Source organism: Cavia porcellus, unplaced genomic scaffold (genome assembly GCF_034190915.1).
Source record: "Cavia porcellus strain 051 isolate PalLab524CR breed Dunkin Hartley unplaced genomic scaffold, mCavPor4.1 scaffold_15, whole genome shotgun sequence".
NCBI classification, from domain to species: Eukaryota; Metazoa; Chordata; class Mammalia; order Rodentia; family Caviidae; genus Cavia; species Cavia porcellus.
Window position 1 is genome coordinate 2,161,157 of NW_026947498.1, and position 22,619 is coordinate 2,183,775.

General features: G+C 38.8%; 1 protein-coding gene across 6 annotated transcripts in view; it reads left to right on the forward strand.

Annotated features, from left to right (window-relative positions):
- The window catches only part of Itsn1 (intersectin 1), a 230,517-nt gene that overhangs the window by 124,221 nt on the left and 83,677 nt on the right, over positions 1-22,619 (forward strand). For 4 of the 6 annotated variants that reach the window (XR_010039256.1, XM_063224434.1, XM_063224437.1 and 1 more), the window contains exons 17-20: positions 2,755-2,882; positions 7,300-7,529; positions 9,661-9,782; positions 11,002-11,016. Coding sequence is in view for 4 of the 6 variants with exons in the window: in XM_063224434.1 (XP_063080504.1) it covers positions 2,755-2,882; positions 7,300-7,529; positions 9,661-9,782; positions 11,002-11,016 (495 nt within the window). In the remaining 2 variants the exon portion in view is untranslated. Of the gene's footprint in view, positions 1-2,754; positions 2,883-3,205; positions 3,880-6,133; positions 6,472-7,299; positions 7,530-9,660; positions 9,783-11,001; positions 11,017-22,619 lie in introns of those variants that run through there. The other 2 variants (XR_010039257.1, XM_063224436.1) reach the window with 2 other exon arrangements.

Sequence of the window (22,619 nt, forward strand, 5' to 3'; positions counted from 1 at the left end):
TAATTCTTTGGAAAAATGAAATATCTTCAACCCAGGGTCTTTCTGGTGCATTGGTGCATCCTGTACAGTGTCCCTTCTGGTTGCATAGTACTTGTAATTAAGTAATCTTTTTTTATCTTTTTTTTTGTCTTGAACTCACGACTGCTTGCTTGCAAGGCAGGCGCTTATGCCGCTGAGCTAAATCCCCGGACCTTATTGAGTAATCTTGATACTGCTCTAGTATAAATACTTCTGAATGAAATAAAAATGAAGAACTTTTTGAAAATATATAATCATGTTCTTGAACATCTTTATTTCTCTCTTGTCACTTCATACTCCCTTGTATTTAATTTTAGTTCATGGTTATTTTGCTTATACCTTTTTCGAGTAACTCCTATGGTAAGAATAAAGCCCTCAGTAAAAACAAAAAGGCACTGAAACACAGTAAGAGTACATCTTCATGTGATGAAAAATGTCTAAAGAATTTGATAGATCCCAGCACTAAATGTAGGGGTGGGAATGCAGCACCGAGGTAGACCTGGAATGCACAGAGCCTGGGCTCAATCTCAGGTTGGAAAAGAAGAAAAGCAGTGAAACATCATAGATCCTCTACTCTTTGATTCAGGTGCTCTGGAGTCTAGGATTAGGATCTTGGTGCTTCAGTTCCCAGTTCAGGACCTTTTAAATACAGTTCTCATTGTTACTATAAATTAATCTTTTTCAATCCTATTATGCATTTTATGCTACTGTAGATGAAATTTTAGATAGAAAAAAATGCAAATCTTACTTGTGACTTTTATGCTGTCTTTTAAAGGATCTCTGTCACTGGGCCAGTGACAGACAAGGACATCCTTGTTTGTATGCACACGCTGGCTTTCAGGGCTCTTTTTCCTTCCGTAGGACACTTAGAACTTGATTGGTATCACTCCACTCTTGGCCTTTTCATGCGGAGAGTCTTAATTTGAGCCAAGAGTACAGTTACTCTTAAAAACAGGAACTAGCTCAGGACTGTATTCTGTTTATCTTTGAAATACCCACTCAAATATTAAACAGGTTTTTCATTAATGTTACTAAAGATTTCTATTTATTCTTGATTCCAAATTACTAAGAAAACCAGTGTGGCTGAGTTTTTAACATACTGAGTTTTTCAGCCCACAGTTTGGCTGTGATAAAGATAATGAATAATGGAATTCTTTTTCCCTGGAGTTGATCTCTCAGTAAGAACGTTAAACCATTGGAGTAAGGCTTCATCACAGCTTTCCAGTCTTCATTCTTGGCCTAGCTAAGCTCCTGTCCTAGGTGCCCTTTCCAATTCAGGATTGGTGCCATGGTGTAACCCATTGTTGTCCACCTTATGATGCCGTGCCCTGCTTGGGTATGCCCCGTGTCATCCCTGAGTTCCCCACTGAAGCCCCTTCTTTCCTTCCTGTCTTTCCCTTGACTCCGCTTTCTCCCTCATCTACCTTCCTACTCTGCATTTAGACTTTTATCGTCTATCGTATTCTCTTTAGAGTCCTTCAAACTTAGATATAGTTTGTAAAACACTTATTTACACATTCAGACTTTATCCTTGGAACAATCCAGTAGGAAAAGATTAATCCAACCTTTGAAGCTTTTTTCCCAGTAGTCAGTGCATTTTAACCCTGACTTACCAGAGACAATGCCTTTATCTTTTTTGTAGGTATAAAGGTAGGAATTTAGATCTTGCCAGTGAACAAAGTGACAGAAGACAGGGTCAGCCTTCATCCTAGAGTTAGCTGGAAATACACCCTAGGCTCTGTAAAGCACTTTGATTCATTGATCTGTTGTTGGACCTGAGTAAGTGAGTGACTGAATGTGTTAGTGACCCTTGAGGCCTATGGAATCTGAAGAATTCCCCCTCAACAAGTGTTTCCTTGTTCTTCATACTTTGAGATGCTTCTGATTCAAGTACTTTAAATATGTATTTTATGCAGATGCTTTGAGAATGCATTTTATTTTCCATAGGCTAGTAAAGAAATTAGTCATTCCTGGGGCTGGCATCAAATGAAGAAATCAGAGCCACAGAAGTCATTATCAAATTAGAGCTTTTTCCTGGACATAGTGGCACATGTTGTAATCCCAGCATTTGGGAGGCTGAGACAGGAGGATTGCGAAGTCCAGCCTGAATTACATAGTGAGGGCTCTATCTCCAAAACAAATTACAAATTTTTATTTTTAATCTGAGTTCTGGTTTAGATTGAGGCAGTTGGCAACCTCACACATGGATTTAGAAAAGAGGCTCTGGAAGAGTTGTGATTTGAAGAAAAATAGACTCTGAGGTGGGGGAAAATTGAGGTCATGGCACAGAAGCGTCTATCTGAGTAATATATATCAGAAGAACATGAGGTTTTTTAATGGAGGTGGTGCACAAAGTGTGCTTTATTTTCAAAGCTGGTAGATTGGTGCAGATTCATTATTAGAAAAACTGTAAGGTTTTATTCAGGAACATTACCCTGTCTTAAACCTGGTTACATTTTGCTATCCTTGCTGGGCCTTTACCAGTGTCACCAGCTTCTCCACCAGCAGGTTCCTAGTAAAACAAATTATGAGAAGCAGTAGATGTGTTCTAGTCTTTGGGGATCAGTCCTGTCCAAATGTAGAATGATTTTAGTTTTCCAAGCTAACATTTTTCAACCCTGAAATGATACCTCTTAAGCGCATTTGGCTTCCCCACTGTGAAATGTTGCATGCTGATAAGCCATTCATGCCTAGCCCCTCATGTCATCACCAAAACTGTGTCTTGATTATATCTAGGAACTAAGAGAAATTCATAATAAGCAGCAACTCCAGAAGCAAAAGTCTATAGAAACTGAACGATTGAAACAGAAAGAACAAGAGCGAAAGATCCTAGAATTAGAAAAGCAAAAAGAAGAAGCCCAAAGGTAAGTCTTGTCGAGTTGATCTGGCCCCATCTGGCAGAAGACATGGCACAGATGAGAGCCGGCCTCCTCATGACAACCAGAGTATTTGCTTTTTGCCTGGCTTTTGCAAGTGTTAAGTGTAGCAGGAAAAGGCCTCGGTCGTTAAAGTATGTATTTGGGCAGGCACAAACACATGTGCCCACAAATCTTTGCATATATAAATATGCCCCTGAAGTTTCTGGTTAGTTCCCAGAGCTCTTCTATGTCGATAAATGGAATTATACAAGGAAATGGGGACACTTGGTTGGCTCATTTGCATACTAATGACCAAAATACACTTCCAGTTCACAGCCTTTTAACAACGTGAGGGTCAAAGTGCCTGGTTTGAAATCAAAGCCTCTGAGCTGCCTAGCCATGCAGATTGTCTTCACTGGACTGAGGTTGTGTCTTTGTGTCGTTCGTCTTTTTTCTTTTCTTTTTTTCTGTGACGGCAAATTAAACTCCAATACAAAAGAAGAGGATGCAAACTGCTGCTGAGGATATAAACATTTGTGTCTGGTTTGGTTGGGGTGTTTATGTTGGTGACTTTTTTATTTGTCTTTGCAATATTTTCTTGTGAATTGTAAAAATTTTGTTCCTTTTCAGTGTGTCTGGTTTTGTATTTGCTATATGCTTTCCAAACTTCAGTTAATTTTAGAGTTTAAGAAACAAAAATGGCCAGGCATGGCAGCACACTTCAGTAATACCAGCACTTGGGAGGCTGAGGCAGGAGGATCGTTGCAAGTTCAAGACCAGCCTGGGCTACAAAGTGAGTTCAAGACCAGCCTGAAATGCATAACAAGACCCTGTCTCAAAAAGACAAAGAAAAAAAAAAAAAAAAAGACCAAGAACCTCAGTGATATGCTACACTCAGTGATATGCTATAAAAACGTGGTTATTGAAATGAGACTTCTTCAGACTGAAGAAATGAAGACACGAATTCTTTGAGGCTAGTCATTGACTTTAGGAGCTGAGTTCAGTTAAGTTTCTCAAAAATTTTGAATGCTGTCTTAGTTATATATAATCTGAACCCTGTTTGTGTTTGTTTCTTTATATTTTTGTATTATAGTGATAGTGCAATTTAGAGGGCTATTTTTGTTTTTCTTGGGGGTAGAACTAAAATCCTCCTTGGATGTTTTGATAATAATTCTTACTCAACCTGTAAAGTTTATAATGTGCTTTCCTGCCAGGCCTGGTAGTACATGCCTATAATTCCAGCACTTGGGAGGCAGAAGCAGGAAGATTGCCATGGTTTTAAGGCCATTCTGGGCTACATAGTGAATTTAAACTCAGCCTGAACTGCACAGTGATATCCTGTCTCAAAAAATAAAAAAGCTTTCTTCAACACTAATTAGATTATGTTATCATAGAGACTAGTGATCTAGGGGTAGAAAATTTAAATCACTCTTTTTTAATATTAAAAAGAACTCAGTATGGGGCCAGGGATTTGGCTCAGTGGTGTAAGTTCCTTCCTGACAACCTTCCTGACAAGTGTGAGATCGTAAGTTCCATCCCTGGTACCAAAAACAAACAAACAAAAAAAAAGCAAAAAAGAATCCAGTATGAAATCTTCGCATTCATAGAGTAGAAATAAATATTTTTTAGCAATGGAGAATAAAAGTGTACTTTGTCTTACATTCCTGTGACAGTTCCTTGTTTTATTGCTATATTTTAGATATACATAGTGATCACATTCGTAAGATTCAGATGGCCTGTATGTGGTCTATCTTGCTGCTGCTTTTTTCCCATTTCCCTCCCCTCTCTTTAGCTCCTCTTCCCCTTTGTTTCAAAAGCTGTTTCTCTTTTTTCCATTTTTTTCTTGTCCCTTCTTTCCTCTCCACTTTGTTTTTCTATAGTGTTTCTGTTTTAATATTTAGATCTTTGATCAACTTCAATTTTAGGGTAGTGCACAGTGAAAGGTGTGTGTCTGGTTTTAATCTTTGGCATATGGAAAGCCAATTTTTCAACACTATTTATTAAAGAGGCTGTCTTTGTTCCAGTGAAAGTGTTTGGCTTCTTTGTCAAAGATAAGATGACTGAGAGGTGACTGAGTGTATCTAGAGTTGTTTCTGGATCTTCTAACCTATTCCGCTAATTCTTGAGTCTTTTTTTTTTTTTTTTTCCAGTACCATGCTGTCTTCATTTTCATTTTTATTTTTTTGGTACCGGGCATTGAACTCACGACTGCGCACTTGCAAGACAATGCTTATGCCACAGAGCTAAATCCCCGGCCCACTATGCTGTTTTTAGAAGAGACTTTGGTGTAGACAAAGACTTTATGAACAAAACCCCGATTGCACAGGAATTATCACCAAAAGTTAACAACTAGGACCCCATCTTACTGAAAAGCTTTTACACAACAAGACAAACCACCAGCGGAGTGAAGAGGCAACATACAGTGTGGGAAAAAAGTTTTGCCAGGTGTTCCTCAGACAAAGCATTAATATCTAGAATATATAAAGAACTCAAAAAACTACTAGGACCCCCCCCCCCATTTAAAGTCCCAGTCCAAATATGGGCATCTGAAATGAACATTTCTCAGATGAAGAAATAGAAATGGCAAAGAAATACATGAAAAAACGTTCAGCATCACTAGTCATTCAGCAGATGCAAATTAAAGTAGCACTGAGATTCCACCTCACTCCAGAAAACATGCCTGTTACCAAGAAATCAACCAATAACAAATGCTGGTGGAGCTGTGGAGGGAAAAGGAACCCATCTCCACTGTTGGTAGGAGTGTAAAGTATGGAAATCAGAGTGGAGATTCCTCAAAAAGCTAAAACTAAAAGTTGCATTCTACTCAGCTATTCCTGTGACAGTTTGCTAATTCCAAAAGGTGACCCTTGTGCATTGGCCGTGTCCCACGATAATAGCAGTCTAGGGTAGAGACTGTGGAACCAGGCTGCTTGGCATCGAGCCCCAAGTGTGACTGGTTGTGTGATGTGAACAAGTCCTGAGCATTTCTGCCTTAGCTTCCTTGTTTGTGCAATGGGGATAATAACAGGTCCTCCCTACTGTTTTCAGAATTAAAGCAGTAAATGTGTGGAGAGCTAGTTAGCATCGTGATATCATTTGTTATTATTCATTACATTTCATTTACAGTGTTTCTTTAAAAATTTTACTAAATATCACATAATGGGAGAAAAATTTTCCCAGTCTTTTCCTGTAAAGTTTGGGTTGGGCCATCACAATTTTCAAGACTTAGATTTATTTGCAATTATTTATTATTTCAGCTATTTTGGAAAGAAAAACAACAAAAGTAACTGAGGTCAGTGAGATACTCTTTTGCTTTCAGTTTCAGGTTTAGTACTAAAACCTGTGTGTATAAGTATGATAAATCCTTTACTAGGGAGGGACTTAATGATCTGACTGAATATGGGCTCACTTAAACAGTATTTCAGTTACAGCTTTTGGGGTACAATTTATCTTCATAAAAGTTATGTTCTTTTGTGTTCTATGGCCTTTTAAAGCTTTGTTTATTGTAGTTTAATACCTGTTTCCACATTGAGAGAATGTGTTAGTGAGGTTTTTGTTGCTATGACCAAATATCTAGGAAAAACAAAGGCAAAAAGGTAGGCTGGGGATTTAGTTTAGTCACGTAAGCAAATTCAATCCCCGGTACCAAAAAAAAAAAAGAAAAAAAAGGAGGTAGGCTGAGGGTCTAGCTCAGCGGCACAAGCGCCTGTCTGGCAAGCACAAGGTCATGAGTTTGACCCTTGGTACCAAAAAAAAAGCGAGGGGGGGGGGGTTATTTTGGCTCACAGTTTCAGAGGTTTCAGCCCACAGTTGGCTGGCTCCAAGACAAAGCATCATGGTGGAAGGGCGTGGCACTGTCACTGATGAAAGCTGTCTTCCTCCGTGACATCCAGAAGCTGAGAGCTCACAGAGAAGCAGAGAAAAGACAGCACTCAGCCACGCCCCTAGTGACTGCTTCCTCCAGTGGGGTCCCACCTCCTACGAAGGATACAGCTCGTTCCTCACAAATGGATTAACCCACTGAGGAGGATGGTGCCAGTGGGGCTGGGGATGCAACTCAGTGGTGAAAAATCAGAAAAGAAGAGTATAGTGCCTTTATGACCCAATCACTTTCTGAAAGCCCCACCTCTGAATACCTGAGACTTTGGGCAGATGTTTTAGATCGAAACTATAAGTGTTTTCTTGTTCTTGTAAGCATTTCATGAAACACATCCCACGTTTCCTTTCTGAGTTTTTCTAAATCGCTTGATTCTTGTCTCAGAGCCCTAAATGCTTTTGTTTCACTGGTGCAGTTGCTCTCTCTGAAGAATAGTATTGATGTTTAGCAGCGCATTGACTAGATGGAGCCTCTTGGTGAAAGGACGCAGTGGTAATGTTAAATTGGAGCTGCTTCCTTGCTGTAATCAAGCATCTTTGTTGGCAGACGAGCCCAGGAAAGGGACAAACAGTGGTTGGACCATGTGCAGCAAGAAGATGATCATCAGCGGCCAAGAAAACTCCATGAGGAGGACAAGCTAAAAAGGGAAGAGAGTGTCAAAAAGAAGGATGGTGAGGATAAAGGCAAACCGGAAATGCAAGAGAAGCTGAGTCGGCTTTTTCATCCACACCAAGAATCTGCTAAGCCAGCTGTGCAGGCGCCCTGGTCCACTGCAGGTACTGGAAGTTAAAAATGTAAATTACAGGGGCTGGGGATGTGGCTCAGTGGTAGAGCACTTAGCCTAGCAGATGTGATGCCCTGGATTCCATCTGCAGGACCACAAAAACAATATACAGTTGTAGAAAATAAGTGTCTCCCCAAGCCTCTTGAGAATGTCTGTGTCTGATCAGGCCCTATCTTGGGTATGTGCAGACATACAAGGACATGTGTTCTCTTGCCTCGGGCAAGTAGCTCTTGGTTCCCTATAACCATTAGCGATCTGTTTACGTGGATCCCACTCCAGTGACCTTGGGGATTCCTCTATAGACTTAACCAAAGCGGTGTGAAGTTCAGCTAGAAAACCCCATTCAGACAGTTGTACTACAAGTGTTGGTCTTAACCTATCTTGGAAAAAGAATTTATTTCTCCCAGTTCTGAGCTGCTTCTGTGGCAGAAATGTATCGCAGGCATCTTTCCCTGCTGCCTATAGCAGGGTAGGACACGTTGTCTTGTATTTGGCCCTTTAAAAACTGTGACTGTTTTTTACTCTTTGAACATATTTTGTTTTGTTTAAGACAGGGTCTCTGGAGATCAGAGACCTATAGCTCACAATGCTCCTGCCTCAAGCCTCCTCGATGCTAAGATTAGTGGTATGTGCCACCACAACTGGGCATAATTTGCCTCTAAAAAAAAAACAAGGGTAGAAAATGAGCCCTTGGGTTATATCAGAGGCAAGCTAAAATGTATTTTCAAAATCATGGATGGTTGGTTGGTTTTATAAATATCCTACAGAGAAAAATGAGCCCAAGGATGGACTCTAGGTGGAAAGTTTCAATTTTAAATGAAGCAAAAAAAATTTTTAAAACGCATATAAGCAAAGGTCCGTATTTTGGGTAAGAGTCACTAATCATGGTACTCTGAATGGATGGTTATATAACATTATGCAGCTTCGTAAATAATGGTCACCTGAAGAAAGTGATGGTTTTCTCTTTGTTTAGTAAATAGTATGTATGCATGTATCTCTAGTCCTTTGGTCACCAATGTGTCCTATTGTCACTATGGTACACAGAAAGGAACAATTTCAGCCATCCCACACTTGCTTCCTGTCTGCACGGTGGATGTGGGTGGGAGTGAGGATACGGAGTCAAGTCAGGTCCCGCCCCTGCTTATGATGCATGTGACCCAGGGGAAGGACTGACAGACTGACACAGACGGGGTGAATTTATTTAGTTATTACTTATAGTTGTTTAGAATCTGAAAAGAATTTCACCATTTGACTATAAGCAGTTAGATGAAGTTCCTTGTTCCTTCCTCTAGTTTAAAGTAAGGATTTGTTTTTCTCCTTCCTTTGGTGGGAAATTTTGCATACCATATAGCTCAACACCATATGGAGATAATGATTCTTACTGCATTTCAGATAAGATTTGTATCAAATGCTTACAGCTTTTGGATTACAGATTTCAGAGTACCATGATTAGTGACTCTTACTCAAAATACGGACCTTTGCTTATATGCGTTTTAAAAATTTTTTTTACTTCATTTAAAATTGAAACTTTCCACCTAGAGTCCATCCTTGAGCTCATTTTTCTCTGTAGGATATTTATAAAAGACTTCCCTGGGCGTTATCAGTGTAACTCTTCTTGGTGAAATCAGTGCTTTTATATGATCATAATTAAGTGCCTAAAACATCAACATTTCTACATCTGCGGGTGTGGAAAGTTGTGTTTCTCTGCCCCTCCCCAATGAGAATTCTCCCTGGCTGATTCAAAGCTGGAGTCATAGCCTAACAACACCCTGGGGAGGGAGGAGGTGACAACTGATGCTTTACAGATGTGGGCCCTGGAGTCCAGGCCAAGAACAGAGGGCAAGAAGGGCCCTGTCTGCCACCTTGCTGCACCTAGCACTGGAACGACCTCTGTGAGGAAGGTCCTCTGGTGAACCCTGGAAGAGTCAAATTGCTAATGTCAGGTTTTGCTCTTCTTTGGCTCTCGACATGTTTCAGAAATTCCTTGAGTGTCTGGAAATAGTTTAAACGTTGATCTAAGGCAGGCAGCAGAGAAGATGTTAGGTGTTTGGCTTGCTGTTTAGCTTGTTTGGTGTTTCCTGTAATTATTCTTTTTTTCTTTCTCTGCCCATTTTTATAAACAGAAAAAGGCCCTCTTACAATTTCTACACAGGAGAATGTAAAAGTGGTATATTACCGAGCTCTATACCCCTTTGAATCCAGAAGTCATGATGAAATCACCATCCAGCCCGGAGATATAGTCATGGTAAGAAAGACTCCAGTGAGAGCTGATGATGAATTAACATCTTTCTTCTTTCTGCTGAACGGAAATTTCTCAATGGCTATCAGATCTGTAATCCAGCATCTAGGTTTTTGATATATAATGTTAATTTTCCTTTTTTTTATTGGAACAAAAATAGTATTTAAAAAATTTATCCTAACATCACTTAAGATAGTTGTTGAAGACTTTGCATCTTTGTGTCTTTGTCATAGCCATAGCTTGGGGGGGGGGGGTGGGAGGAAGAGAGAGAGAGAGAGAGAGAGAGAGAAAGATACTGGGAATTTAACCTAGGGCCTTGTGAATGCTAAGCAAATGTTGTACTGCTGAGTTATAGCCCCGTCTATTGCAGTTTTTTATTTTGAGACCCAGCCTTGCTAAGTTACCCAGGCTAGCCTCAAACTTGATATCTTCCTGTCTCAGCTGCATAAGTATTGGGGTTACAGGTATGTGCCACATACCATATTTTCAGATTTATGAGTGTCCAGTGATTTCTGAGTTTAGATGACTATCTCCTGTGAGTAATCTTTTAAAAATAGTTTTAAATTTAAAGTACTGTTATCTATAATTGCCAATAATAGCTTTTTAATCTTTGGGTCAGAGGATCTTTTTTCTCCTTTAATTGTGTGAACTTCAAATTAGATAATAAGTGAATTAAATTCAGTGAATCTACTACTTTGGAAATGAACAGACACACTTAGGATTTTGCCTTATGTTCTTTAATAAAAAATAATCTTATGGTTTAACTAAAATTATAGAACCAATTTGAGAAAGAAAATAAAGCAATGTGGTAAATAATCACTAAGTTATTTGCTGAAAAAGAGCAGTAGTTTATTGAGCTAGTGATTCATTCAAGAATAAATCTTATAGGTGGTCAGGCTACATTATTCTCAGAATTTGTTTAAAAATGGAAACAATTGAGAATTTTTAAAAAGCTACGAAAGTTACACATGTTTTTCATGCTAGGCTATGAAAATGTTACACATAATCTGTTTTAATGAAAAATTATTGCTCTTTTGCAGAAAGATAATTTGGGGCTAGAGCTGTAATCCTAGTTCTATTATAGTGGTATTGAATCCTTTTCTTGGAATTGGCCAAGTAACCCTAGCTTGATTAGATGAGTATAGTTCAGATATGCTATAAGAATCAAACATTTCATTAAACATATATTTTGCCTTGCTTTCAAACTTTTGCTTTCCTGGTGGAGGTTAAAGGGGAATGGGTAAGTGTTGTCTAACTGTCAGGAAGTCTGCATTTTATTCACTGTTCTGTTCTTTTAACTTACTTTAATTCTGTGTAAGTATGCATATCTTTGGGTGTTGTCATGACAATACAAATATGTTTTAAGTTTGTCTAGTAAGCTGTGCTTAAAAAGAGAGTGTAAATTGTTTGAGTTTGTGTGCTGGTTTCCAGGTCTCACTTGATGACTAATTTGAAGGCCCTGGTTTTGGCAAGTCTCTGCGTTAGGCCACGAAGTTCCAAGTAGGTTAAACTTACAAGATAATGTTCCGAAACTGTTTCTTTAGGAGGAAACTATTGGTAGTTTCCTGGCTAAGAAAGCCTTTCTAAGCTATGAAAACCAGAAGTTGTTAAAGGCGCAGTAGACAAATTGCATACTACAAGAACATTAAAATTTCTGTATTTTTCTCTATATCAAGAGACCAGGGGTTACTATTCAGATTAAAGACTCCAAACATCTATTATGAAAGACACCACAGGCCTTACACAAGTCAGGGAGATAGAGATGACATTCACGGATAAAAGAGCAGGTGATTTAAAAACATGCTAACTTCATAGATGATCAAGAAAATAAAAGTTAAAAAATAAGACAGCACAGTTTCTCTAAAATGAGCAAATTTAAAAGTTTGGTGCTATGTATAGCTTTGTCAAGGGTACAAGAGAGTGGATATAATATACATCAGCGAAGGTGTATAAATGGCTTAAGCACTGTGGCAATACCTATTCAGATATAAAATTTTCATTCCTCTCGGTGCGGCAATACCTATTCAGATACAAAAATTTCATTCCTCTCAGTGCAAAAATTATGTTTTTCACCTTCCTTTAGGCTTTTTTAAGGCATATGGTCAAATATATGTGTGTGTGGATGTTCACTGCAGCATTGTTAGTAAAGGGATAAGAACAACACAGTGTTCAGTAGGGAATAGTTGAAATAAATTATGCTGTAGCTATGCAAAGTAGACAGGGTGTCTTAGAAAATGTATAGATATGCAAATAGGTTCTTCATTAAAAAACAGCGGCAGTATGTGCAGTAACTGCATTCTGGTTAAAAAAAAGAGCTTCATGCGCTGTGTATGAGTGGGTGCATAATTGGCAGTCTTAAAATATATACATCAAACTGTTAGCAGTATTTACCACTGGACAGTGAAGAGGGAGGGTTTTCACATTATGTATTTCTATATTATTTCCATTTTATAAATGCATCACATTTGTAATTCTTAATAAGACACTAAAAATAAATCCAGCATCATGCAGGGAATGTCTACCCAGCACTAGAATGTTTTGTTTCCGACATCCCAAGTATGTCGTGGGATGTGAAATATACTCCTGGGCCTAATTTGGAATAAATGAGCAGCTTGCTGAAGGGACAGCAGTCACTTCATTTTGTGTGACGTCCCGAATGCCATTCAGCTGTGTTGTGACGGAGCAACCAGTGCAGGACAGATGGAGCTGACATGTGATAGTGAGGTTGACGTCTGCTTTCTTTCTTTGTTTTTTCTCTTCCTGTAGAGTTTATAGTTAAGAAACATGAGTCCAAAAAATATGTAGTAGAAAATTCCTGTCAATCTTTTTTGGTCAAATAATGCAGGGGTTACTTTCACTTTTGTGGGCATAGTAATCCTCATTCTCAGATTTGTCAGTCTTCTTTGAAAAACAGCAAACTATACGTGTTAAATTTCGTGAGCATGACATCTTTCCTTTTTTTTTTTAAATGTAGATAGTCTTAGGAGGCACTTTGAAATTATTTTGCATTTAGAAAACCTGAATCATCGACCCAATTTTCTCAAAAAAATATGTATTTTTGATAGTTAACAAAACTTTAATGTGGTATCTTGTATATAGTCCTGTTCCAAATGTTATTTGGTAATACAAAAATCAGAAACACACGGGAAAAAAAATGATGGAGTTCTTAAAAATATTCGTTAACTCTTCTAGCAGTTTAAAAGAAGAGTGGAACCTGTGAGCTGTTGCGCTCAGGGAAGATTTCTTACTCGAGGCTTCTTAGGTGACTTTGATGTTGATGGCTGAGACTTAGATACTTTGAAAATAAATGACCTCTCTTCTGATCTGGAGGTCTCAGTATCGGAAGGATACATAAAACTCATTTGACCTCTAACATGTACATATTGCAAAGCCATAAGAAATGAGAAGACCTGTTGACTGCCATTTTGTTGAGCTTATGACCACTGGTCGGTCATCTGTATGCACATCCCAGGACTGGTATAGGACTGGGTGCATCAGAATTTGCTTAGGGAACTGCAAGAAAATAACCACAGGGTTCACATGCAGAGCTTCTGGGAACCTGTAATCCACATATGATACTGAGAATTCTAAGTTTTTCCGGGGATAAGTTTCAGAAACCACTGATTTAACCTCATCTCTTTTTCCTGCCAGGACTAATCTTCTATCAGTTTTGAAAAATATCCTCTTAAAAATATCCAAAGAAAAAAGCATTCTCTTTAGTTGTTGTCAGCCACCAATCAGTTCATTCTTTTTAGAGTAACTCTTACAGCACCTGTGTTGTTTTCTTTGCTTTTGTTTTTCCTTTTCCCTGACTGGGGAGAGCACATCTTTAAGCCGAGCTTTTCTCTCTACCTTTCTTTGATTACCAGAAATTTAACATCTGAACTCAGCTTGTTTATTAATAATTGGCAAAATATTGCTGCTATTTTGAGAAACCAGTATACACACACATACAGTGACAGGTATGGGCCAGATCTGGCCACCTGCCTGTTTGCAGTGAAGTTTTTTGGGAACATAGCCAGGCTCACACATTTATATGTCATTGATAGCTGCTTTGGTGCTACAGCAGCAGGCTTCAGTAGTTGAACCAGATGGAGAGTCTCCTGGCCTCTGGTTAGAGCTTCAAAGAAGAGTTTGTACATTCTCATGTAAGAATTTGTGGGGAACTTATGCTCAAAAGCTGATGAATCCATGAAATGTGCTGTTATCTCTATTCTTCAACATAGCCCTGGCAGCTGCTACCAACTGGTCTCATTGGGCACACGGTGTATACCTGTTTCCTGTCTCTATTCTTCATGGTCTATGCAGGAAGTGAGAATTTTTTCCCCTAGTATGTTAAACAGCTTTCTGTACCATAACAAAGACCTAAGATAATTGACTTACAAAAAGAAAAGATTTTCTTTGATTCATAGTTTCAGAGGTTTCAGTCCCATGATTGGTGGCTCTGTTATTTTGGATAAAGAAGCACACTGTGGCAGGGGCACATCCATGGTGGATCAAAACCACTGACCTCAGGGACAGAACTGGAGAAAAGAAGGGCCCAGAGCTCCACAGTCCCCTTCCAGGAGAGGCCCGCAGTGACAGTAAAGACCTCCCTCCAGGACTTACCAAGGCTCCGCCACCTCCCAGCAGCACTCGCTGGTGAGCACGCCTTTACCACATGGCTCCTCAGGGACATTCCAGATCCAAACTACAGTTCTGAGCGTAGTTGTGCACACCTGTAATCCCAGCACTTGAGAGGCCAAAGCAGGAGGATCATGAGTTTGAGGCTACCTTGACCCACATAGCAAGACCTCATGCAAAAACAAAAAGTACTATGTACTGAAAATGGTAGCCATTGAGTATGTAATCACTGAGAAAGGAGGCATAATATTATCAAGCTTCAGCTAAATGGACTTGTAACTGCAACTGCTGCTATGTGCCATCTGTTATTGCCTCAGTGACCTACAGTCCACATGTATAATTACTAACATTTTGTACACTAGCTCTTTAACATAATCTCAGCAATAATTGTATTTTACTTTGATGATATTTACTAGAATTATCCCTAAGTACATTGGGCTGTTGCATGTATTAAGACCAAAATTATTAATAAAATACCTCACAGCCACCAGTGGATGAATGTCCTTTATGTGAAAGTTCACATTATAGTCTGCCATGTTGCACAGAAGTGTGTATGCTCAACCTTTTGGTCTATCACAGTCTTAGACTTTTCCAAAATTAGATTTGCATTTTGGGTACAATTTCCCAGATCTTTGAAGAAACGCTTCTCATTTTCATATGTTGACCCTCATGCTTTTTCTCTCAGTAGTTCATTGAATTTAGGTGTTAAAAGGGATTTTTTTTTTTTTTTTTGTACCGGGGATCGAACTCACGACGTTGTACTTGCCCAGGGCAGGTGCTTATGCCGTTAAGCTAAATCCCTGACCCCACAGTTTCTCTGATGATCTCTCTATTTTTGTGCCAGCAATCGAACTCAGAGCCTCACGCTTGCCAGGCAGGCACTGTACAACTGAACTATATCCTGGCTTAAGAGGAATTTTAAAAATCATCTCCAAACCTTAAAATGTGATGATTAAATAGAACCCAATAAGAATAAATCTAATTGTAATTTAATTAAGACTGTTGTTTGTGCTGTAGTTGAGACCAGTGAATTTCCTTGGTTAAAACTGAAATCCATACTGATTTGATTATTGCCATTAGAGATGAGACAACTACAGTTCCCCTATTCCTACATACATAGGACAGTTACCTATTCGAGAACAGCTGGGGCAGGATTCCTCACCAAGGATGAGATTTTCTCTGGGATTAAAACCCAAGCCCAGATCTCCATGGCAAGTCTTTTTTTTTTTTTTTTAATTTTATTTAAAAGGAAAAAGAGAAAAAACAAAACAAAACAAAGCAGTGTAAGGGTACAAGTAATACAGAACTACAAAAAAAAAAAAAAAAACAGTAAGAAATTACCGGTTAATAGATTACATATTATCATCTTAGAGATAGTTGCTCAAATCACAGTATCAAAGCATACAAAGTGGACACTCAAATAGTGAGACTGCAAACAGTTGTGTTCAATGATCCAACCAAAAACATTAATATGGTCAGCTATTTAACACCCCTAAACACTCTTGCTGTTGTATCATTTAGAACTCTTTTTTTTTTCCCTCTCTTTTTTACAACAAAATTTACACATTTTGGGTTTTATTACTCCTTAGTTCTTATTACTTTTTTTGGGGGGGGGGAGAGAGAATAAAGTCAAATATGGCAAAACAAAGCTGTCAGTCAAAACCAAGGATAGACATAGCACATGATATAAAACAGAGTACAAGGTTATCAACAATGGTTATCAACAAGACCAATAAAACTTAAGCATTGTAAACATTACAGGACTTCCAAAGGAGACAATAGTCAAACCAGAATGGGCATCTTAGTGAATCTTACTGCCTTCAAAGTAGTTGCCTATACCCTCAAACTTGATACTATCATGCAGAATGGAACAGAGTCTAATCAGTCAAAACAAGATAGTGGGAGTATTACAGGACTTCAAAACAAGTTAATAGGAAATCAAAAAAGTTACTATTATATACCCTGCTAATTTTTTTTAATTTTCCCCCTTAAATAAAAAAATAACTAAATAATTTTTTAATGAATAAGGCAGAGATTGAGATAAAACAGGACATAACAATATAACAATACAGGTCAAAGCATGACTGTTTCAGCAACCTAGTGGTTCACCACCAAATAACCCGACTTAATAGTAGTTACCATAGTGTCTGTCTTTTTCCTTGAAATATTTGAATAAAACTTCATATACTATAGCTTCAAGTATTTCCATATCAAGAAGCCCAGAATAAAGCCTTTCCAATTAATAAGTGAAAACTTTATAAGGCTTCAAGGCCACATAATGGAGAATCATGATTACCACATATTTTTATATATTTGAATCATTACTTACACTGGGGAAACTATTCGGTATTCATACATGCGAGATTGATTTATTTCACTTATGAGTATGGTCTCAAGCTGCGCCCATTTATTGATAAATATCTCAATGTGATCCTTCTTTATAGTTGAGTAATACTCCATTGTATAGAAATACCACAACTTTTTTATCCATTCCTCAGTTGATGGACACTTGGGTTGTTTCCAAGATCTGGCTATTACAAATTGTGCTGCTATAAACATAGGTGCACATAAATCACTGTGGTATGATGCTTTCAGTTCTTCTGGGAATATGCCTAGAAGTGGAATAGCTGGAACAAATGGGACTTCCAATGCCAGCTTTTTGAGAAATCTCCAGACTGACCTCCACAAAGGCTGCCCCAGTCTACACTCCCACCAACAGTGTAGGAGAGTTCCTTTTTCCCCACAGCCTCTCCAGCATTTGTTGTTGGTTTTCTTGATCCTGGCCATTCTTTCAGGAGTGAGATGGTATCTCAGTGTGCTTTTAATTTGCATTTCTCTAATGACTAATGATGATGAACATTTTTTCATGTATTTATTTGCCATTTGCATTTCTTCATCTGAGAAGTGCGTATTCATCTCAGATGCCCATTTTTGGATTGGATCTTTGACTTTTGGGCGTCTGAGTTTTTTAAATTCTTTATATGTTTTAGACAAGAGTCTCTTGTCTGAGAGAGAGTTCACTAAAATCTTTTCCCAGTTTGTGGGTTTTCTTTTTACCATGCTGGAGATTTGTTTTGACATGCAGAAACTTTTTAATAAGAAGTGGTCCCAGCTATTGATTCTGGGAAGTATTTCCCGTGCGGTTTGAGTCCTGTTCATGAATTCTCTACCTACTCCTATGTCTTCAAGGTTTCTACCCAATTTGTCTTCCAATAGATTTAGTGTTTCTGTTTTAATATTCAGATCTTTGACCCATTTAGATTTTAATTTAGTACATGGTGATAGACATGGGTCTAGCTTTGGTTTTTGGCAAATGGAGAGCCAGTTTTTCCAGCACCATTTATTAAAGAGACTGTCGTTCTTCCAGTGAACCTGCTTGGCTCCTTTATCAAAGATAAGGTGGTTGAGTGTGTTTGTAGTTGTAGTTGTATCTTCTAATCTATTCCATTGATCTTTGGCTCTGTTTTGATTCCAATACCATGTTGATTTTACTACTGTTGCTTTATAGTATAACTTCAAGTCAGGGATTGTGGTGCCTCCTGCTTTGTCTTTGCTGCTTAGAATTGCCTTTGCTATTCTAGGTCTCTTCTGGTTCCAGATGAAATTTAGGAGTGATTTCTCTAGATCTATAAGGTATGTTGATGGTATTTTTATTGGGATTGCATTGAATCTGTATAACAGTTTTGGGAGAATGGCCATTTTCACAATGTTTGTTCTTCCTATCCATGAGCAAGGGATGTCTTTTCATTTTCTGAGATCATCTTCAATTTCTTTTTTCAGTGTATTATAATTTTTACTGTATAAATCTTTCACTTCTTTTGTAAGAGTAATTCCTAAATATTTCATTTTTTTGCTTGCTAATGTGAAGAGTGTAGTTTCTCTTATTTCCCTCTCAGTGATTTTGTTGTTTGTGTATAGGAATGCTATTGATTTCTGAGTATTGATTTTGTATCCAGCCACATTACTGAATTCATTGATTGTATCTAAGAGTCTTTCCATGGAGTTTAGGGGGTCTTCTATGTAGAGTATCATGTCATCTGCAAACAATGATAATTTAACTTCTTCTTTTCCTATCTTTACCCCTTTTATTTCTCTCTCTTGCCTAATTGCTCTGGCTAGTACTTCCAGTACTATATTAAATAGGAGTGGTGATAAAGGACATCCTTGTCTTGTGCCTGATTTTAAAGTAAAGGCTTTCAATTTTTGGCCATTTAGTATGATGCTGGCTGTTGGTTTGTCAAAAATGGCCTTTATTATATTGAGGTAAAGACCATCTATTCCAATTTTCTGTAAAGTTCTTATCATGAATAAATGTTGGACCTTATCGAAGGCTTTTTCTGCATCTATAGAAATGATCATGTGATTCTTACTTTTGGCTTTATTGATATGGTGGATTACATTTATTGATTTACGTATGTTGAGCCATCCTTGCATTCCTGGGTTGAATCCCACTTGGTCATGGTGTATAATCTTCTGATGATTTGCCAATATTTTATTGAGGATTTTTGCATCTGTGTTCATTAGGGAGATCGGTCTATAGTTCTCTTTTTTAGTTGGGTCTTTCTCAGGTTTTGGTACGAGAGTAATATTTGCTTCCAGGAATGACTTAGGAAGAAGGATTGCTTCCCTTTCAATTTCATTGAATAGTTTGAGGAGTGTCGGCATTAGGTCTTCTTTGTATTTCTTGTAGAATTCTGCAGTGAATCCATCTGGGCCTGGGCTCTTCTTTGTAGGTAAGGACTTAATTACATTTTCAATTTCATTAACAGAGATTGGGTTATTCAACAGTTTTACATCCTCCTGATCTAGCTTTGGTGCTTCATATGTTTCTAAGAATCTGTCTATTTCTTCTGTGTTATCAAACTTTTGAGAGTATAGGTTTTCGAAATAGGTGTTGATGATCTTCTGTATTTCTATTGGGTCTGTAGTGATTTCACCTTTTTCATTTCTTATTGCATGAATTTGAGCTTTTTCTTCCCTTTTTAAAATAAGGTTGGCTAGGGGCTTATCGATTTTATTTATTCTTTCAAAGAACCAACTCTTTGATTCATTGATTCTTTGGATTGTTTTCTTAGTCTCTATTGCATTGCTGCTCTGGTTTTTATAATTTCCTCTCTTCTTTTGGCTTTGGGCTTGGCTTGCTCTTCTTTTTCTAGCTGTTTGAGGTGTAGCATCAAGTTATTTATTTGTATTCGTTTTGTTTTCCTGATGTGGGAACTCAGTGCAATAAATTTTCCTCTGAGGACAGCTTTCATTGCATCCCACAAATTCCGGTAAGTTGTATCTGCATTTTCATTTTCTTTTAGGTATTGTTTAATTTCTTCTGTGACCCACTGATTACTCAAGAGTGTGTTATTCAGTTTCCATGCGTTTGCGAGATTTTTGCAGTATCTTTTATCATTAATTTCTACTTTCAGAGCTATGATCCCATAACATGCAAGGGATGATTTCAACTCTTTTGCATTTATTTAAATATGTTCTGTGAGCTAATATATGGTCTGTGTTAGAGAATGATCCATGTACTGCTGAGAAGAATGTGTATTCTAATGTTGTTGGGTGGAACATTTTGTATATGTCTATCAAATCCATTTGTTCACAGGTGTGATTCAGTTCTGTTATTTCTTTGCTCATTTTCTGTCTGGTTGATCTGTCCCTTGGTGTCAATGGCGTATTGAGGTCCCCTGTTACAATTGTGTTACTGATAATTTGAGTTTTCATTTCTGTTAATAGTTGTTTTATATAACTGAGTGCTTTGGAGTTTGGTGCATATATATTTAAGATAGTTTTCTCTTCCTCTTGGAGTTTCCCCCTTACGAGTATGTAGTGACCTTCTTTGTCCTTTATGGTCATTGTTGGTTTAAAGTTCACATTGCCTGCAATCAGAATGGCTACTTCTGCCTTTTTTTGGATTCCTGCTACATGAAGTATTTTCCATCCTTTGTCTTTCAGTCTGTGAGTATCCTTCTGGGTTAGATGGGTTTCCCGTAAACAGCATATGGTTGGATTTTGTTTCTTGATCCATTCTGCTCGTCTGTTTCTTTTGATTGGTGCATTGAGACCATTTACATTAATGGTTATTACTGTTAAATGCTGGTTTATTGTTGACATGTTATCTCTCTGCTCTTGCATCTTTATCTTTCTGTTCTGTTTAATTATCTGCTTTGCTTAGTGGTTTTTTCCTTTGTGTATCTAAACTGTCTTTCAATATTTTTTGCAGGGTTGGTTTGGTGTTCATGAAGTTCTTCAGCTGTTCTTTGTCATGGAAGTATCGTATTTCACCATCAATTTTGAATGATAGTTTTGCAGGATACATCAGTCTAGGTTGGAAATCATTTTGCTTTAGGATCTGGAATACTTCACTCCATGCTCTTCTTGACTTTATTGTTTGTGCTGAGAAGTCTGCTGTGATTCTGATAGGTTTTCCTTTATAAGTGATCTGTCTTTTCTCTCTGACAGCTTTTAATAATCTATTCTTGTGCTAGATTTCTGGGATGGTGATTATTATATGTCTGGGTGTAGTTTTATTTTGGTTATGACTATTTGGAGTTCTATGTGCTTCACTGATCCTGATGTCAGTTTCTGATCTCATGCTTGGGAAATTTTCAGCTATTACTTCTCTAAATATCCTCTTGACATCCTTTATGTTGTCTCCCTCTTTTTCATTAATCCCTATCATTCTTATGTTATTTTTCTTTGCATCGTCTTGCAGTTGTTGAATTGTTGTTTCTTGATTCCTTGTTATTTTTAAAAGATCTTTCCTGTTCACTAGCTGCAATCCTGTCTTCAAGGTCTGAAATACTATCTTCACTTTCATTAAGGCGGTTTTTACAACTTTCAGTGGAGTTTTTTATTTCCTGTATATCTCTGTGCATCTGCATTATGTATTCTGTTTGTTTCTTATATTGCTCGTCTAGGGATTCTATCTTTTTCTTTAGTTCCTCCAATTTTTTATCTGTGTTTTCTTTAGATATATTCAGAATCTCTTTCATTTCTTTTATCATTTCATCTTTTACCTGGGAGATTATTTCGAGTTTGAATTTCTTTAAAGCTTCCTGGAGTTGCTTGTTAATTTCAGTAGCTATTGTGTCCGATATTTGAGGTGAATGGCATATATTTTCTTCTATATACATTGCTCCTAGGGTTTCTTGAGATGGGCTGGATGTTTGAGGTTGTAATTTGGTCTTTCATTTTGTCATTTTCCTATATTTCTGTGTTTCAAGTGTTATTTGAAAGCTTCCTCAGGGTCTGTTGGAAATCCCCTTCTATGTTTGCAGCTCCTGAGACTCTGGCACCCCGTTACCCCAAGCCTCCGGGCCTGCAGAACCAATGGCCCTCCTTTGCCTGTTCAGAACTCTGCATTTCCAGATAAGCTTGGCCTCAGGGACACTGTGCGCCCACCTGCCCTTTGGAAGCTCCACAGCTCTCCAAGCGCAGTTGGGATGCGGAGGCGGATGTAGCCGCCTCCAACCCACCTCTCCACTTCACTGCACCCGGAAGCCTGGAGGGTCCCAAACAGTCTGGGCTTTGGGCAGAGTGTGCTGAGCACTCACCACTGGCCATGGTGCCTCTGGAACCTGCGATCCTCCCCTGCTTGCTGAGATATCCACAGTCCTCCAGACACACGGGGAGGCTGATGGAGGCGCCCCAGATCCGCCCAGCCCCTCCTCTGCACACCGATGGTGAGGTGCGGGAGTCCCAAACAGGCTGGGCTCAGGGGATAGCATGCGCCCGCCTACTTGTTGGAAGCTCCACAGTTCTCTAAGTGCAGCCGGGATGGGAAGAGGATGTAGAGGCCTCAAACCCACTTCTCCACTTCACTGCACCCAGAAGCCTGGATAGTCCCAAAAAGTCTGAAATTTGGGCAGAGTGCGCTGAGCACTCACCACTGGCCATGGTGCCTCTGGAACCTGCGATCCTCCCCTGCTTGCTGAGATATCCACAGTCCTCCAGACACATGGGGAGGCTGATGCAGGCGCCCCAGATCCGCCCAGCCCCTCCTCTGCACACCAATGCTGAGGTGCGGGAGTCCCAAACAGGCTGGGCTCAGGGGATAGCCTGCACCCACCTACTTGTTGGAAGCTCCACAGTTCTCCAAGTGCAGCCAGGTTGGGGAGGCGTATGTAGAGGCCTCAAACCCACTTCTCCACTTCACTGCACCCAGAAGCCTGGAGGGTCCCAAACAGTCTGGGATTTGGGCAAAGTGTGCTGAGCACTCACCCC